The 19920-nt window shown below is 45.9% G+C and overlaps 1 protein-coding gene across 1 annotated transcript in view; it reads right to left on the bottom strand.

Annotated features, from left to right (window-relative positions):
* SLC6A9 (solute carrier family 6 member 9) overlaps window positions 1–19473 on the bottom strand; it is a 64677-nt gene extending 45204 nt beyond the window's left edge. Inside the window, exons 1-2 of the mRNA XM_063139924.1 lie at window positions 19439–19473; window positions 11233–11384 (exon numbers count right to left, since the gene is read on the bottom strand). Coding sequence (XP_062995994.1) covers window positions 11233–11262 — 30 coding nt within the window. The 5' untranslated portion in view covers window positions 11263–11384; window positions 19439–19473. The remainder of the gene's footprint in view (window positions 1–11232; window positions 11385–19438) is intronic.
* Between the last annotated feature and the right edge of the window lie 447 nt (window positions 19474–19920).

The following is a 19920-nucleotide window of genomic DNA, read 5'->3' as shown; positions in this document are numbered from 1 at the left end:
TAACAAGCTACAGCATGCCCCTGCCACTGCTTGCATATTCAAAATGGTGGCCGCTGCAGCAAGGAAAAGCCCTGTAGGTAACTTCACATATGGTGGCTTTCCGAAATGTGGGAAACCGCCCAATGTGCACTCTTCCATTTTTTCTTCCTTAACAGATTTTTTTCCTATGGAAAGACAAGAGATGGAAGAAATGGTGGGAAAACATCAGAGGGTTACAAGATGATGACATCAACTGGACCCCCATAAATTCCACAAATGAGGCAAGGTAATTGCACAATAAAAGGCTTCATCTGGAAGTACTCTTAGAAAAAAACCCTCTTTTACAGCAATTTGCGAGCTAGGCTCCAAATGGGAATCCACTCTGTGATCTCCACAAGCTTTTTTTATAGGAAAAAAGTTCACAGTTTCAGGTGTAGCTCATGACTTCATGCGTCAGATCATTTATGAACCAATGAAAAGTATTTTTGCTATATTACAAATTGGACAAAGGTTGTGGAGTTAGTTGTCATGAAGAACAAAATAGGGCTATTGTCCCAGAGGAGGAGGATCAACAGAGAGTAACTGGCAGAGAATACCAGAGTCTGTCTTACAGCAATCATTCAAATTTTATTATTGAGACCATGCGCTTGGAAGCATTCATTATTACACATTGAAACGTAAGTTTTAAAATAATTGCTAACAGAAAAATTGAGTGGTTACAGGTTTTATACAATACACAACTAGCTAAGCTTTTGGCAAGCTAAAAGCTTTATATTCATCTCTACCAAGTATGAAATGACAAAAATGGATATACTTAAGAGAAACACCAAAATTAAATACATAGAACAAACTAAGCGACATATATAGGAAAGAAACATGGCTCTGGCATGCACATGTTACACACGTCTAGTCCAGATGGCCTTATGTAACTTTAACTTTGTGTGTGCCTGAAAGGATTGGGGATTGCGTCAAAAGTAGCATAGTTTCATATTGGCTAGTGGTAGCAAGTTAATGAAGCAAGCTAATGGAACTATATACTCTGCTTCCCAGATATTCAGTTGTGCCACTAGTTATATATGGCACAGTCTCCATATGCTTGGTCTGTTAGTGTAAGCCCTCTTAGTTCAATTAATCTCCCTCTTCTCTCCCTGCCCCCCAACCAGAAGGGAAAAAGGACCTTAATGAGAATGCTGGACAACAACCAAATACTGTGCATTAAAAATCCTACATTCTACGAGCAGAAACACACATTTGAATTCATTATACATAAATTTGCATGAACATAATTTACACATTGCCTAAAATATGCATAACTGTGCCATATTTTAATGAGGGGGGTTGCAAAAAAAACGGATTATGTTATTTATGGTGAAGTAGGGTTGGGACTCCAAAAAAGTGGAAAGCAGGAGAATATATCTCTAAAGGGATGGGTTGAGGTTGGGCATAACTGTAAGGGATATGAGAAGTTAGGCTAATAGTTGCTTTAACCTTAGGAATTCCTACAACCTCTGAGTTTCCATTTATATCCTCTTTATTCTGTGTTTTCAATATGTTTTGAGATTTTTATCTGCATCCATGTATACTGAAAACTTGCTTTCCCCCCAAAAAAATTAAAATTCGAAAATGCACTATTTGCAAATGAAAAATGTAACAGCAATATAGCAGAAGTCTAGCAGAGAAAAAGCTACTTGTGAAACAGAATATAAGATGTCTTAATATCTGAAGTTCTAATCTTTAAACGTCTGCTGTGCATGGAAATCCTTATAATCGCATAGTCTTTCAAACCATAGACTCTTTATTGGCATTTTATAAATACAACAATCATATTTCCAAACCATCATTTTCAAAAATTAACAGTGAAACCCTATGTATTTTAAACCGATCTACACTACTGCTTATAACGGTTTATAATGGTTTTGACAACTGTTCAAGCCCAGAACACATTACATATACAGTTTTCAAAACGTTTTTAAAGTGTTGTATCCTGCTTAGTATAGATCGGGCCCCAGTGGTAAAAAATCCTCTGTGTTCAAGAGGGCTTACTCCACAGTAAGAATGTTTAGGGCTGCAGTCTTAAGCGAGCTCATATTCTTGGGATTTTACTCTAGCTTTGAACCCCATGTTAAAGGCTTATTCTAGTAGAGCAGCTTAGCATCAAAATCATGCACATTATGATACTAGTGTGAAATTGGTATTTATTATCATGTAGAATAAAATTAAATATAGGGGCATCTCAGGAAAGCATTGTAATGGCCACCATCTTGAAAAATGATGCCCAAAATTCAGTTTTTGCACAATAACTCTGTTATTTGTAATCTCACAGAAAAAGTGTTTCAGTACAAAATTAAAGAGCATAAAATTTGCTAAAAAACCCGTCATTATTAATCCATTTCCCCCGTTTTTTTCTGAATCCTTTTTTTGTTTTTTTCCAAAACATTGGGAAAATTGGAAAAAACAAAACAACAACAACAAAGAAAGAATGGATTATGGAATGTTTTATTTCTAAAAACTATGTACAGCATCAGATTATTACAATTTCTGTGCACCGAGGACAAGCAAGTCCTAGGTTGCAACCTGGAACTACAACTCTCAAATGCAAGAGCAAGATGCATTACTGCCTCTAGGGGGCACTGCCATTGAAGCAGAGATTGAAACTGATAGTGATAGCTATAGCTCAGAAAATGAATCTGATTAAATTTCATGCGTATTCATTAAATCTTGGTTTCCCCCCCCCTTTTCTCAGTTCTTTTTATGGGAATGAGTGCTTTATTCTGCTTGATACTGTGGAGGACTAGAGGCGACATAAATAATTTTCTTTTTTACTAATGGTTTCTTCTGTTTTTTAAAAGAAATTGTTTTTTGCCTGCTCCTCATAAATTGGCAAAACCAAAGAGGTTCCTTACAGTTCAGGTGTTCCTTACGGTTCAGGAGCTTGCAGTCCCATCTTTTAAAAAGTAAAACTTTAAAAGAGTAAATTCAATTTGTAATAATTGTTTCAATACACTGTACTTTTAATACACCAAATGTGATAATTGTATGCCAAACCAACTTGTACATAATTACATTTTATGCATTTTATGTTCCTAATGTAACAAAGTGACATTCAATCTGTACAAAGTGCTAATATTGCATTTTTTCAATTTCCCCCCAAAATTCCATTTCCCCCAGAATAAAACGGGGAAAAAACGTTTTTCCCCCCAAGGCTTCAAAATTTCCAGAACTTTTACATCTTTAGTCCTACCATTAGGCAGTATGAGGCAGTTGTCTCAGGCCTTAGCTAGACCAGCCTTTATTCCGGGGCGAACCCCAGGATCATCCCTGTGCGTACAGATGATGCACAGGGGATCCCGGGATCAGGGAGGGATCATCCCTCCCTGGCCCCAGGATGCAGCCCTACACTTTGGGCCCACAGTCCTGGGCTGAGCCCGGGACCGCGGAAGGTGTGGCCCATTGCCGCCGCTTGAGCTAGCTCCGTGCGATTACTCGTTTGGAGCCAGGAGCCACGCACGGAGTGCAGCGCTCCTCAGGAGCGCTGCACCCATCGGGGCCAGGGTGGGGGGAGCAGGGAAATCAATTAAAAACAAAACAAAAAAAATTACCTTTCCGCTTGAGTGCTCGTGCGCAACTGGCCCTTTAAGAATTTTTTTTTTAAATGGCAGGCACGATGCCTCTCTTCTTCAGATCGTCACACCTTGCATGTAAACAAGGGTGAGATCTCGCGTTATTCACAACGTGAGGTCTCCCCTCCTCTCCCCCGGACTTTACTGTAGGTCTAGCTAAGGCCTCAGGCAGTTGATTTTGGTTTTCATAAAGGGGCAGAAAACCGTTAGTTATTTCATTTATTAGAACTGTGTTTTCACTGGAGAAGGGAGAGCTACTTGTGGTATTTTCTGCCTCAGGTGCAAAATAACTTGACCAATATGGGGCGCTACGCATTTTGACCAGGGAGGAGAAGGGTGTTAATTTGCTGCTTTGCCTCAGGCCTCAAAATGTCTTGGGCCTTAGTTGAACCCACTCTACCCTGGGCCTACTCCACCCTGTAAAGAGCAGAAAGAGGGGAATTAAGTCAGGTAGAGAGAGATAACCATCTCCAGAGCATTCATTTCCCAAGTATGTGATGAGGTCCCATCTAGCGACCCCATTCACAGGTGGTAGCTCTTGTCTCTGTCATTCTGGGGGAGAAGATGGGGTAAGGGGCAGGGGAAGAGGCCTGTGCCAGACACATATATCCTCAGGCGACTTTCTCAGGCCCTGCTGACGGCTCGGCCTCAATTCTCTAGGGCTGCTCAGGCAGAAAATCCTCATCAACCCCCCTCCCTCTGCTCCCCCTTATTATTCCAGGCAGACGCGCTTCCGCAACCCAATAAAGAATCAGCACCCACAGCAGGAGATGACTTGGCCATGGGCCAGCATGCATGAGCCAGGGGCTGCTTCTTAAACTTCGACACCAGGAGCAAAACTCCCTCCTCATCCCTGTACCCCCACAGCTAAACAGAGCAGAAACCCCCTGTTTTGCCACTGGAGTAGGCATCCTGGATGTCCTTTTGCTCTATCTGCCTAAAAATCCCCCAACAGATGCTGCAAGCCCCCAAGCAGCCAGGGAAGCGACCCAAGAGTCAGGAGCGGCTGGCAGGGGCTGCTGTGCAAACAAAGGCAACGGCAAAACCAAGGACAAAACATAATGTCCTTAAAACGAGCAAGTGAGAGTGTCTGGCACTGGCTTGTGCTGGAGGGGTTGGGAAATGCCCCCTCCCCTATGGAGAAACACACACACGCACACACACATACACACTCCCCTCAGGCAGTGTCAGGGCAGAAGAGGGAATCTGTGAATGGAGCTCAGTGTCAGTGAAAAAAACCAGGCACATCAAGAGCTCAGCACCCTCTCACTTTATACTTAGCATCCTTTGTGCTTTCTGACAGCTACCTGAGGAACCGGGGTTCCCAGTAGTATCAAAGTTATTGCAGTCCGCTGCACAATATTTCAGTCTAGCCCACGCCAATAACTGGTCGTCTGCCCTGCGCTATCTGAGCTCTGATCCCACTGTGAGCAGTCTGGAGGGATGCTGGAGCTGGCTGGAGCCCAAGTCTTGTCCATCCGGACTCAGGAAGCAATGGGACAGTACTGTTTTTCTCAGGTCCAGCTCCCCCCACATCCGGGCGTTTACAAGCTGTACTAAGATGGCCCCATTTGCAGAGCTTGGGGGTGGGGGGAACACCAGCTTCCAAGTCGTCTGAAATTGTCCTGCTGGCATCTAAGATCTTTGACATTTCCCCCCACTCCTGCACAGGATTCCTAAAATGTTGATACTGCCTGTACTTAGGCACTTGAAAGCTTTTCCCACCCCTGCTTGCAAGCCCATTGAAAAGGAAAAAAATCTTGTATTACGTTTCTCTGTGGATCAATTCCCAAATCTCAGCAAGACCCAAAACAAAATGGTCCAAAACTCAGCTCCATAGTACACTGCCCAGAAGCAGACTAACATTCAGCAGACAATGTTTTTTCTTACCCAACTGTTCTGTTATCTCTCTGTGCTCTACTACAGTGGTCAAAGAATGTAGACGCAGCTATGCTCTAAATAGGCACAATTTTGAGGTTTGTTCAGTGAGATTATATTCTGCCTCAAAATCCCGATGATTTGTCTCCCCAAACATTTATTGGTAAGAATTAATTCCCGTTCCCCAGTACCTGAGCAAGCCTATTTTCCTTGCTATTTGATCAGCCTTTTCTTCTAGCTATTATTCAGCATCTGGAAGATGTCTTGGGGCATGTCTACACCATGCTTTATCCCGGGGATCGCCCCGAGATCATCCCTGTGTGTCCACATGACGCACAGGGGATCCTGGGGGCAGGGAGAGATGATCCCTCCATTTTCCCGGGGACGGCTTTTACCCCGGGTTTTCCCACAGTCTTGTGATCGTCCCGAGACCACAGGATGTGTGGGCAGCCATCCCGGTTTTGTCCTGGCTCCTCGGAAGTAAATGCGAAGAGCCAGGAACCAGGTACAGGGCATGGAGCTCTTCAAGCACTCTGTGCCCATCAGGGGGTGGGGAGGGGAGCAGGGTCAGGGCTTTTTTCTTTCTTTTTTAAACTTACTTTTGCGCTGGAGCGCAGGTGCACTCCAGGGCCTTCTCTTTTAAAAAAATGGTGGATGCGACGTCCTCCTTCCTCCCGGGACGTCGCACACTTCGTGTGAACGTAGGAGGAGGATCTTGCAATCAGCATATCGCGAGATCCTTCCCCCTCCACCGAGACATGCCCTAGAAGTCAGCACATGGCCTTCATCCTGCAGTGATTAGGATGTGCATTTGGTCTTTAGGCAGGAATGTGACCAAATACAAAAGAGAGCAGGGCTCCTGCAGCTTTAACTGTTGTGATGCTGAGGGAATTTCCCCAGGTGCTGCATCTATACAAATGACATCTGCTGAAATTCCCTTTTCTATGCAACTTTTAAAAGATACAGGAGCCCTGTCCTCCTTTCCATATGGTCACCCTGCAAGTGAAAATGTAAGACAAGTAATGGATACTGCTTAGGAGTCAATAATCCTTTTTCTAACTCTTATGCACTATGCAGGGCTCTGGATTTGAGACACTACTGTAATCCTTGACATTGTAAAAACAACCTAGGTAAACAGGGCCGGTGCTACCATAGAGGCCACTCAGGCGGCCGCCTAGAGCGCCAAGCTAAGAGGGGCGCCCGGCACAGCGCAGCACTCACATGTGTTGGCTGTGAGCCAGCCCGTCCCGAGGATTCAGCTGGGCCTGGGAGGGCGAGATGGCGCCCCACACCCGCCCAGCCGAAGCGAAGCCAGGGACGCTGGGGTGGGGGTGGGGTGGCTCCACGTTCGGACTTCCGGAACGCGCCCGGAAGAGAGAGAGAGAGAATGTAAGGGTGAATGGGGTGCATGGGGTCTTTGAGTGAATACATGTGTTCATGCGTGTGTTTGTTTGGAGTGAGTGATGCTGAGTGTACGTGTGTGTGCGCATGTGAGTTGGGGGGGATGATTTGGAGGTGATATTCCTATTAAATAATGCATTTTAGACCCATAGACGTTCCTTTCCAATTTGTTTGCTGTAATTGGCACGACATATTTCTTGCACTTTAAAATAAATTTAGCAGTTTCAAGTTTTGTGCTTTTTATTTTGGCATTTTTTGGGGTGGGGGTGGGGTGGGGTGAAAGTAGCTCACCTTGCCTAGGGTGCAAAATAGTCTGGCACTGGCCCTGAGGTTGACTGGAATCAGAGTGCTAATGCCAAAGAAATGCAAGGGGAAACTTCTTCATGCTAGTTTTGGGGAGTAGTGGGGCTGCCCTGGAATACCAGAGTGGAGTCTAATAAACACAGAGCTATGAATAAGTACATAATTCACGAATAGCTCGGCAGGCCTCCATCCTAGACGTACCTCAATGCCCTGCCTTCCTCCTCTTTACTATCTTGAAGGAATGATTCCTTCTTTTCATTTCCCAGATTGGGAGCAGCAAGTACACCTTAACTCCAGTAGCAGAAACACTTTGTACTCATTAAATAGCCCAGTGGCTGGCTGAGTCTGGCAGTGCTCAGACAGAGAGATCCTATTGTATCACCTGCAAACCTGGCTTTTGAAACATTGACTAATTCTACAAAATGTATGCAAAGACTGGGCAATGGGGTGGGCGGTGGGGATGACACGATTGATAGGGAAGATCATTTTTGTTGCTCTGCTCCCAGCTTGCTGTATCTCCCTCATGGGCTGAAAAAGCTGTAATTCTCCACAACATCAGACTTATACAGGGTTTGTCAATTTGGGTGAAAAGTAAATATACTGAAGTTGGCACTCTGCGATGTGCCTGGGATACCTGACACAAAAAGCACCTTTCTTTTCCAAAGCAGTACAGGACTGAAATGACCATCCAGGGCAGATGGCTCCCATTGGGTGTGCCTACAAAGCCTCTATGGCTTTGATAAACTTCCAAACTTAACTTTTTTTTCACAAAGCAGCAGCTGCCCTTCAAAACCAATGGAGTCTGGGCAGTTGTGCACATGTAGTTTTGCAGGTCATAGAATCAGCCCCAAATGGTCCAGAATAAGTGTTTTGGGGCCCAATTTCATGACACATGTAAACATTCAGTGAGGCTAATCTCACTCCAGGGGAAAAAAAATCCAGCTCAAAGTTATTTGTCCACCCACAACTCCATCATTACTTTGTTCTTCACTATCCACATTGATACATCGGAAATGGGCCTTCTGAAAAGTGTTGTGTAGGGTGACCATATGAAAAGGAGGACAGGGCTCCTGTATCTTTAAGAGTTGTATAGAAAAGGGAATTCTAGCGAGTGTCATTTTTATGCATGCAGCACGTGGTGAAATTCCCTCTTCATCGCAAAGCTGCAAGAGCCCTAACTTCTGTTGTATCTGGTCAAGAGGGCAGGGCTCCTGCATCTTTAACTGTTGTGATGAAGAGGGAATTCCCTTTTCAATACAATTCTTAAAGATACAGGAGCCCTATCCTCCTTTCCGTATGGTCACCCTACAGTATTGTGTTTAATGAGATATGGAAATATCTTCATAACAGAGAATTCATGAAAGGGCCAGGGAAAACCCTACCCACATAAACTCAACAAGGCCAATATTCACTTGGGGAAAGAGAACTACCTCAGAAGAGTAATGGGAGATGGAGAACAGAGCACAAAGAGATGGTCAAAAGGTTCTTATGCACCTCTGACCGCCTTGTAGTGTGTCTCTTCCTCGAAAATGTTGATGGTACTCAGACTGGAACATCCTGTGCTAAGGCTCGCTTGTTTAGGCACAGACCTTGGCAAGAAAGAGGAGAGGAGATCCTAGTAAGAGACCTGCATCATCATCATCATCATCATCATCTGAGGGAGCTGTTCCATTCTTTCACAAAACCTCAAGCAGGAGTTGTTGGCTCTGAGATGCTATTCCTATCTTGGGATAGGGGATTAGTGGTGATGGGTTTATGATGCTATTTCAATGACATCTAGGCAGCTCACGAGAGGATTAACATCTTCCGTGTGGCCAGAAAGCTCCAGGTGGCTGCCCCAGTGACCTAGACACCACACATTCTGCATGGTATCAACCAAGGGATCCAATGTCAGGTGAAGGAAGGGGCTGCAGGGTAGAACTAAAGCGAATTTCCAATTTGCCCCTTCTTTTCCTGTCCCAGTGACTTCCACAAACATCCTCTTTCCCAAAACAGCATTTAGCTCCCAGGATTGGTTAAAGATTGACTCAAAATAGATTGAAAACAACAAAGAGTCTTGTGCACCTTAAAGATTAACAGAATTCTTATGGCATCAACTTTCATGGACTACAGTCCACCATCAGGTGCATGAAGTGTTATCCTGAGTTACTGATTTGTATGTATTTCGGTGTGTGTCTATGCACACATACATATTCAGAAAGAGAGAATTGTGGGGTGGTGGTGGTTATAAACAATGAGGTCAGGGGGAAATGAATAGTAGAAAGTACAGACAGTGATACAACCATGTTATCGACAGTGGCTATTCCTAAAACAGTTGTTGCTGAGGCTCACGAGACCATTCCTGCTGCACCACCCATTGTCCCCACTCCTGCCCCAAAGCACAAAGTGGCACTGACAAAGGGCTTCAAATACTCAAATAGCCAGAGTGCTGGGCGACAGCATAAAAGTAGTGTCAAGGGAAGAAAGCAAGAACGTGCATCACACATACAAGGAGCAATGTGCATGTGAATCTGACTAGCTTCACAACACACCCTTTGATGCCAAGATTCAGCCAATCTGGATTGCAATTAAACTTAGACCAGGAGTTCCTTGCAACAACCTCCTTTCATTTGCACAGATGTTGGCTGATTTGGGTTATTTCCCAGTCAGCTTGATCACATTCACATGAATGGGGATGGTCCAGAAAGCAGCACCATGGAGGGATACATCCTGTTTATATAACCCCCTAGATTGAAAAATCTAGTTTGTGAGAAAATGCCCTGTGTGTGTTTGTGTGTGTGCACACGTGTGTATCAAGACTGAAATACATTGCCTTCTATGTGTTGTGTTTGAATAAGTGATGCTATTCAAACAATGTGAAGAAAAAACATAAAACAGTGCAGGAGAGGAAATGTGCAAAGGAATATACAAATATTCCCATGAAATACTGCAGAAGAGAAGACCGGTGTTCTTTATGGATGAAATGCAACAAGCTCTATGTTGTGTGTGCGTGTTTGTGTGTGCGTGCGTGCACGCGCATGCGTTGCAGCTATCTGAACTCCCCCTTCCCCCACACGTTCCAGGCCTTAAACTGGCACGGTGCCCCCTGGCTGGGGTGCAGGCTATTTCAGGCGTCTCCTGGGAGTCTCGTTCTCTGCAAATGTAGACATCCAAACACAAACAAAGTAGCGGAATGGTAGAGGCCATTTTTTCTCCACCTGCTGGACTCTGCATGTTTCCCTGGCAGTGCCTGGTTACCTTAACAGCTCTTTAGGGGATGTGACATTAGTTCTGCTGAACTATGACTGATGAAGACACATCCAACCTTCCCCACCCCATGTTATTAGGGGGAGAGGTAAAGGACAGAAGGACAACAGGGGAACAGGACAGCAAAGCAGGGGTCTTATTCTCCAGTAGTACTGTATACAGTGCAGGAAAAATGCAAGCAACCTAATGCACTCCCATCTACCCACATCTGTCCCAGGACTCAGCCCAGCCTCCTACATGTCCACACATGCACAGACCACATCAATCTGACCATGGCAGTCCCCTAAAGCAGCGGTAATTAACACCCAGTACAGACAAGACCTGTGGTTAGGAGAGCTTCCTTCACTTTCCCTCTCCATTTCTTCCAATAATCATCATTTGGACTCGGGGTAAATGCTGGTTATTCAGCTCAGGAACTTTCCCACCCTCCTGTTGGCTTTGGGGCAGTTCTGACAAGGTGGGGCACAGAAGCTGGGAACAGTGATTAGCAGGCGGACTTTCACAGATGACAAATTGCCTCCAAGCATAATGGCACTATGCATTCCAGTGGAATGGAGGCGCCCAGTTGGAGGTGCAAGTTGGTATAACATAAGTCATCAAATTCCCAAGGCTCAGCCCAGATGGGGAGACTGAGGCACAATGAGGGATGGCTTTTAAGAAGCGTTGAACAGTAGCTGGAAGGTCGAGCGACTGCTTCTTCCACCCATCCGCATGGATTCCCCCATCCCTAAGAGACAGCATCTGCCTTATGCCAACAACCCAGGCGTGCTATTCCAGCATCCACAAGGGATCCCCACAGACTCACCAGTAACCCCTCACTGCACTTTTCTGCCATAGTTGGGGGCTGTGATGTGGGCGCCCACCTGCCCGCTGTCCCGTCTTGCTGGCTACTCTTCCCAGGATACACAGAGAGCTCAGATCATATGGCAGCACGAACTAGACCAAAGAGACAGCAAGCTGTGGAAAATAAAAAGGACACAGGTTAGAGAAAAACAACAAAAACAACAAAGGTGCTTTGCCTCCTATATGCTAAATCTTCAATAAAGAAATGAACACACACACTGGGGACTTCAAGATTGGAGTATCTGCAAGAGCCAGTTTGATTAGTTTCTAAAGACCATCTTTTTTAGAGCAAAATATATACTATCATTTCACATTCAGCATTTGCCCAAAGGTGGTAAAATGAGAAATGTCAGCAGGACTGGGAGGCAACACTGAGTTGGGGTTAACATGGACCATATCTGCCCCATTGTTCCGGGTTCTTTTAGCACACTATTGCCATCTCTGAAGCGGGAAGAGCCCGCCAGAATGACACATGGCTGAAAAGAGCATAACTAGCGCTCAGGGCAGGGGGAGTCTTCAGGGCACTGAACACGCACAGGGGCACAGCTGCTGTTAAGGACACAGATGGGAGGCAATTGCTTTCCACCCTAGTGCATCAAGTCACATGCCAGGTCAGGTCAGCCATTGTGTTCGAGACCAGGTGGTACTGCCAGGCCATGAAAAGGGGACAGAACATTGCCCACCCTTTCAGACACAGTGTGCATCGCGTGTGTCTGTCCATGGCAGGGAAGAACATTGCCGAAAACAGTTGTAATATGCATCAGAACTAAAATGTCCAATGGTTGTGATAGGGCACACCACGCCTAGTAAAGACGGAGCATAAAAATGCCTTTCAATTGTAGCACACAGGAATAGCGGGGAGAGTACGGTGAGTGGGTGGATATTTTGAGGGCCTGCTAGCTGAGCCTGAGCCAGGGAGATAAGGAGTTGAGTCAAGTGCTTGGCCACTTCCCGCCATCTCAAACAGAAGTCTCAGGCTGGGGGACCCAAACCTGGATATGCTCTTTCTGTTGTGATGATGTGATTCTATAGAGAAAACAACCATGAGTTAACTCTTGTTCAGGCTCTTCATGCAAGTGTCTAACTGGTTCATGTCCTTCTGGTCAAACACCCTCTGGAGCTTGAAGCTATCCCCCACCCAACACCCACACACATACACACTATAAAGGGAGATGCTACAGACTCTTCTTACAGCATAATCCAATCCCCACTTTCCTGAAAATAAGTCCCATTGAACTCAATGGCACTTCAGAGTAGACATGTATACAACTGCACACTTTATGTACTATATCTCCAATTAACCACTTAACAGAGAACGGTCATGGCTTTTGCATGGAACAGGCCCTGGGAGTTCCATCTTCCCAGATCATCCTATGCAACCCTACATAAGCACTCTTCCTTCTCCCTTCGTCTTAGAGTGTTGGGCCCCAGGTGCCCTGTCTTGCCCCCAGAGGGCTGACTTGGCTGCATCACAGTGACCAAACATCATCTCAGCCTCCTCACCTGGCTCCAGCTTGGAGAATGTGCTTATTTAAGCACAGAAATTAGAGTCGTGCTCTTCTCCCATAATATGCTCAGCTCTGAAACTGGCACCCAAAGCAGAACTTGGGGACCAGTCAGAAGACACAGAACATAATTAAGTCCCAATAAACTCTTATGCTTAAAAGTGAAAATTCTGAAACACATCAAACTAACCAAACACCGTTCAGGATGCACTTCAGCCATTTTTTATTTCCCCCCAGCCCTTCAGCCATATATCCTGTTAGGATTAATACGATTTGGTTTTGGTGGGGGTTTTGGTAAACCTAATGCTATGAAATAATGTGTAATTTCTATTTTGTATGTAATTTTAAAAGTTTCTATATAATATATACACATACATACATATACATATATATATATATATATATATATATATATATATATATATATAAATTATAAATGTAAAATTAACAGGTGTGAAATCAATTCATTATTTAGACAATGGAATCCATCATCAAATATTATTATGCAAATCAATATAATGATGCAAATGTGTGTAATTCAGCTTTTCTGTGAATTTGCAGCTTGGAGGGAGGTCTAAGACAAAGGCACCTCTGAATAAAGTGGTAGTCTGAATAAAGTGGTATCACCTCTGAATAAAGTGGTATTTCTGTAAACCACCCAGAGAGCCCTGGCTATGGGAGCGGTATATAAGTGTAATAAATAAATAAAAATAAATATAAATAAATAGTCACTTTATTTGCATGAAAACACTGGGAGCCATGGCAGTGGAATGATCTGGGCTAGGGCTCCATTTCAGCTTCAGCAAATGTCCAGACTCTTTTGAAAAATTGCAGAATCCACAGTGCCCTGGGTATATCTTATTATAGAATAGCAAATGCTAGCTGGCCTGCAGTATGGAAAAATAGGAGGTGTTCACTACCATATCTTTCAAATCTCTAGGTCAGAGGTAGTCACACAGTAGACTATGGCTGTAGCTAGACCTAAGGTTTATCCCAGGATCATCCTGGGTTCGTCCCTGCCTGAGCACTGGATGCCCTGTGTGGCACTTAGATGAACAGGTTTGACCCCAGGACAATCCTGGGATAAATCTTAGGTCTAGCTACAGCCTATGGTCCTGCTCGGACAACATGCTAAGCCATTGTTAGGCAGATAACTCTTTTGCAGCAAATGTTTAAACCTTGGTTATGTAGCTACCATGGTTAAGAATGGTTCACACGATACGCTAAGTGATGATGTTTAACTCAAAATGCTTAACCACTGTGGCTTAGCGTGTTTTCTGAATAGGGTCATTGAGGCACACTTGGTTCCTGGACACTTCAAAATGTGGCTCCTTAATAGTTCAAGATAGCGCACCAGAACAAAAGCTTCAAGCATGTGTGTATGCACCAGAGGCATATAATGGATTTGCTCTTCTCAATCCATCCCCTCTCTAGGTCATTTTCTCATGGATTAGTTACCTAATATTGATTATACTCATAACAACGGCATTTTCCATTTTGATGTAGGCTTATAATTCGAGTTTTCACTTGCCCTTACAACAGCTCCCTAAGGTAGGTCAATTTTATCTACGTTGTACTGGAGATTGAGAGGCAGACTGATGATGCCTTGCCTACTGCTATCCACTGAGTCCATGGCAAAGGTGAGATATGAACTAGGGACCTCCTTATTCACAACTGCCTCTTAGTCACTGCACTGCACTCAGTGGTGCAGTTAGGTGATGATACACTGTGGATTTGATAGTCTTGAACCGCCCAGGGAGCTTCAGCTATTGGGCAGTATAAAAATGCAAGAAATAAATAAATAAATAAATAAATTATGGGGAGGCCCTCTTCAAATAGTAATTTGTATTCATTTACTTCAAAATATGACAAGGCAGCCCTGCTGCATTTGGGGACCCTTCTGCTCATGATACTAAGTAGAACCTTGGACATCTGCCTCAAAGTCCTACCCTGACAGTACCACGAATGCCACTAGCTGCTATGGGCGAAGTGGGAATTCTACTCGGGTTTCTTCCAGATGAGGTAGCTTTTATCGTACAATTGCCCTTCCTCATTCACGTAATTTTACACTGGGTGGGGTGGGGGAGACGTTGTCATATTTCATTTATAACCCTCCCATGTTTTCCCACCACTTCTGACATTTTTCCTTACCACAAAAAAGAAAAGAAAAAGGAAGGAAAGGTAGCACAAGGCCTTTTGACCGATGGTGCTAGGAGCTGTCCATCTGGAGACATTAGAGATTATTAGTATGGAGCAGGAGTGTGCTAGTCACTCCAGCTTTGCACAAATTATAATGCATGATTTTGTGTGCATTATCCATAGGCCGAGATCGGGGAAGAGGGCACAAAAAGAAAGTGTGGTGCAATCTGCAGGCCCCAGAGGAATGAGTTCCTAAGATGATAGGGAAGGAACCACTGTACATTGAGGAAGGGAAGAGAGATACAGCAGCAGACACTAGGACTGGGTGGAAAATCCAGCAGCCTGAGAATCTTAAACTCCTGCTGCTGCCAACACACCCACCCACCCCACACAAGTCTCTAGCATATTTAGATGTAAAGATAAACTTGAAAGTGTTTGGCAGAATCTGAGAAGGACTCTAGTGCCCTACAAAGATTTTTGCTCCTCCCCATGACTAACAGAAACCCAGGGGTGGGGGTGGGGGCGGGGGAGAGAGATGATGCAAAAGAGGTAAATAGTTGCAAATCCAATTCGCATGCTTTATGCAGCACTTCCTAACACAACGTGGCGGCAACCTTGGTTCAGATCTAGCTTTAAAAAACCACAGGATGCATACAGCCCTGGGAAGGCAGCCACTGCAAGGCATATAGGAGTTTTCATCACCAGCCCTGTTTAAGGTAAAAGGTGAAGTCTCCACAGCATGGCAATCAGGAAATAAGCTTTATCAAAAAATATGAGCTGTGAGTTGCGATTCTCTCTGCTATCATCACAGCCCAGCTCCCACAACTGGAAAGGAGTTCAAAACACCAGTCCAGAAAACAAATTGCCCCCAATTTTAAAAAATAATCCGAACAGCTCAAGATCCTGCCCAGAGAAAGCTTGAGAAGAAATGCCCATGTTGCTTCAAGAGAGGAGGATACAGTAAGCACACTCTTCTGTGGCAAAGTGGCTGGCCAAGGAACCAATGTGGAAATGCAGCAAGCACAGCAAAGGACATTGAGGCCAGAGAAGAAGTTGTGCAACCAAAAGGACACTGAGGAGTGAGTGGAACAGAGGCCCTTTCTGATTCGGTGTCCTGAATGTAAGGACGTACATGAAAGATACTCCCTCTGCCTGTCAAGGATCAGGCAATAAAAATTGTATCCTGCACAGGGAAGCAGGAAAGAGGTGACACAGAAGATATCTAACCCCACCTTTAAGCTTGACTTGAGTTGTCCCCACTCTGGACAGAGACCGGAATGATGTTTCCCTTTTCATACTTGAGCAGTCCTTGTCCTGCCAACAAACTCCAAGTGCATTGGGATGCAGAAAAGATTTCTGCTCTCCCATGCCAAAAACAAGGAAGTGCAATAAGAGTCCCGCAAAATAGCAGGGACATCTCACAAAGGGGCATGAGGAAGTGGTGCCCAGGGATGGCACAGTGTCTCAGAGCCACTTTGTCACAGACCCCACACACACTCTCTCAAGTGGGATGCCCAACCTGCCCCTGCATTTTGGCCTGGCGTATGGAGCTCTCCTGCCAACGATGTCTACACCAAATGAATAGACTTTGGCAGCTGCACATAGCAATTGTAAGGGAGTTAGAAGTCCTGCGGGAATGCTAACAAAGTTACCTTGAAAGAGTCAACCGTGACTTTTGGGAGGGGATTTTTGAAAACATGTGAGAATATATCGCACTTAATACTATTGGGGGGGGGGGGAGTGAGTGGAATTCTGGCCCCAGCTCAGCCAAACAGCTACATAGGCCTGGTTCAGACAACACACTAAACCATGCTGCTTAACCACAAAATGGTTAAGGGATTCCCTTAACTATTTTGTGGTTAAGCAGCATGGTTTAGCGTGTTATCTGAACCAGGCCATTGAAAGTAATCAGATCTCTGCACTTGCCATGAGGATCTTGCCACTTGCAGTGGATGCTGCCCTAAGATGAAATATCTGGCAGGCTATTTGAGCTACTGAGCCCTGGGAATTTGGGGAGCATCCCATGCACACTGGCACCATCCATATCTGACTGGTGCAAACAGCTTGTTGCTGAAACATATTGCAAAAGTATGATTATGCATAATAGGAGAAGCTGCATGGGTAGCTTCTCAAGGATGGATATGATCATCTCAGGTGTTGGCTAAGGTGTTGGACTGGGAGTTGAGAGATCCGTGTTCTAGTCCCCACTCAGCCATGGAAACCCACTTGGGTGACTTTGGGCCAGTCACAGACTCTCAGCCCAACCCACCTCACAGGGTTGTTGTAGTGAGGCTAAAGTGGAGAGGAAGAGGATTATGTATGCCGCCTTGGGTTCCTTGGAGGAAAAAAGGCGGGATATAAATGTAATAATAAATAAATTAATAAATAAAGGCTGCACTTGGGATTTAATCTAATGATGTCTGTTCATCCCATCTCATCTCTGTTGGTACTGGTAGGCTTGCAGGCTGGTGTAATGTTATACCTTATATTTGGAAATAAAATTTTGTACAAATTCTGATTATTTAGAATTCCCAATGGGTAGCCATGTTAGATTTGCTGCAGTATAAACAACAACAACGAAAACTTGGGGGCAATTCTCCCCTTTCTCTCTCTATTCTCAGGGTTTATATCCCTACTACTGAGGTCAGGAATGCAGAACTTCAGGCCTGGGGACCGTATCTGGCCCTCTTGTGGTCCCAATCCTGCCCACCAGGGTTTCCCAGATTCCCTTTCACTGGCCCCTCTCCTTCCCCCAAACACTGATCATTTTGTGGTTTCCTGGCTTTTGTGCAGCTTCCTCCACATTCAAGGTGCATCTCTTAAGGCAGTAAGAGCTTTAAGCTACAATGTGCTATGGTTCTTAAACCTGAGAATTCTTAAACCTAAGAATTGTAAGATGCCGTGATTGTTATTTTAATATTGTATTGGTTTTATATGCTCTTTCAACTAATTTAATGTATTATATTGTGTTTGGCGTTGTTCCCTGCCTTGATCCAGAGGGAGAGGCGGGTAATAAATAAATATAATATTATTATTATTTTAAAAAGTGGCCTCGTCCCTTTGGCCTTCAGTCCCAGCTACTACTGGATCAACCTTCCACCCCTAAGAGCTTCTCTGAAATGGAATTAGACCCTCAGGCTGAAAGAGTTTTGGCACAGCACGCTTGGCTGAGGTGACCACTTCCTACATATGACAAACTGAGCTCTGTCCCACAAAACAGCTTTATGCTGCAATAAATGTGTTAGCTTTTAAGATGCTTTGCTGTTTTTATCATCTGGAAGAAGTAATTTCAGGAACAGAACTGTTCCGTTTCAGGCTTTCCTTCTAACTTGAACAATCTCTATTTCTGAGTCTGGACTGGTGTGACCTTTGGGCCTTCTCAGTCAATGCTCATTACAGAATTTATAATTTTAGACTCTTTTACACACTTTACTATGACTAGTTAGTAACTACTGCGTTCAAAGATATTAACAACTGCACAGGTATTAACAACTGCACTGGTTCAGTGAAGAGGTCTACAGCCATCCAATCTGTTTACTATTTGTTTGGAGACCATTCGCTTTTTAGATTGCTAGTTCTACAGTTCAGGATGTGTTTATGTATACTAGCCTGGCCAGAGCAGAGGGAGGATATAGTATTGTGAGGCAAGTTTTGGCTGCTCAAGTTGGAAGGGACACCGGAACTTCTTCTTCTATAGATTCTTCAGCTACAGAAACAGCCAGCAGACTCTCTGTGGGGTGGGTGTGTATTGTTAGAGAGAGCAAAATAAAGAGAGGCAGAGAAGGAAATAGTGGCAGGATATCATGTCTTACCACTATCTCACAGATAAAGTGCCAAGCTGGGGCTGCAGCGCTGCTAAGCCAGGCCTTCAGCCAAATCCCACACACCCTTCTGCGCTCCCTGTGCTCCTGGCCTGACTGATGTCCCAGGACTAAGACCTCCGTCGCAGCGGCTGGAAAAATGCCCCCAAGTGGGTATAAACACCAGCGCCGAGAAGCCCGCTACACCTGGCAACACAGACGGTGCACGATCTCTTTAAAAGCAGCGGAGGGGGCTAAGGAAAGGTGGGGGTTACATCAGCTGCCACGTGGGAGCTGCTCCACTCTCCGCCCCGGCACATGCCGGGCTGGAAAATTACAGCGCGCGGCAGCCCCTCAGCCCTGGCCCCGAGAAGCGAGAAGTGACCCGTGGCTCCACCTCCCGCAGCCCAGGCGGTCCCCCGCTACGACGTGGTGGCGGTGTTGGGCCGAGCTGCGGCTCCACCCCGGGGTCGCAAGCCCCTGAGCTGCCGAGGCCGCCCTTCAGGATTCAGGTTCGCGGCAGCTCCGAGCGCGCCAGTGACAGCGGCAAATGCGGCGTCTTGGAAAAGAGGTGCCGGGATCGCCTCCGGAGCGGGGATCTTCGGCTCGCCAGCAGCACGTTTTCCTCCGGCACTTCCCGTCAAGCGCCGGGCTCCCCTCCACACAGGCGGGCACGTACACGCGTCCGTCGCGCTGGGCGCCGAGAAGCCCTCGGCTCGCTTACCCGCTCCATGCCGATCCTCGGGACTCCGCCTGCTCGCTCCTCGCGGGTTTTTCCCCCTCGCGCGCGGACTGTCAAGGTGGATCCTCTCAGCGGGAGAATTGCATCAGCCTTCCCCGTCCTCCCGCTGCTGCCCGTTGGCCGCGCCTCGCTGCAGGTGCGGCGCTCCCGCTAAGCCCGTGGGCGCGTCAAGGGCGAGCGTGTCCGCCGCGGCAGCCAAGCCCGCTCGCGCTTTGCCACGGGTTCGAGGGGCTCCGACTTTAACGAAAGTTTTGGAGGAGGATTGGAGAAGGCGGCAGCACAGCCGCCCCGCCTCCTCCGCGCCCGCCCCGCTCGTTGATTGGGGCGCCTTCGCTCCTTCTCCGAGACTCCCGCCTTCCTGCCGCCTCCGCCCGGCCGCGCTGCGCTGCGGGGCTCCGGGGAGGGGGCTGCGAAGGGGCTGGCTCGCGCCGGCGAGGGGGACCGAGGGCCGGCGACGTGGGCCG

This window comes from Elgaria multicarinata, chromosome 1 (genome assembly GCF_023053635.1).
Source record: "Elgaria multicarinata webbii isolate HBS135686 ecotype San Diego chromosome 1, rElgMul1.1.pri, whole genome shotgun sequence".
In the NCBI taxonomy this organism is placed as follows: Eukaryota; Metazoa; Chordata; class Lepidosauria; order Squamata; family Anguidae; genus Elgaria; species Elgaria multicarinata.
The sequence above is the reverse complement of the archived record's forward strand: the minus strand, read 5'-3'. Positions and strand labels throughout refer to the sequence as shown.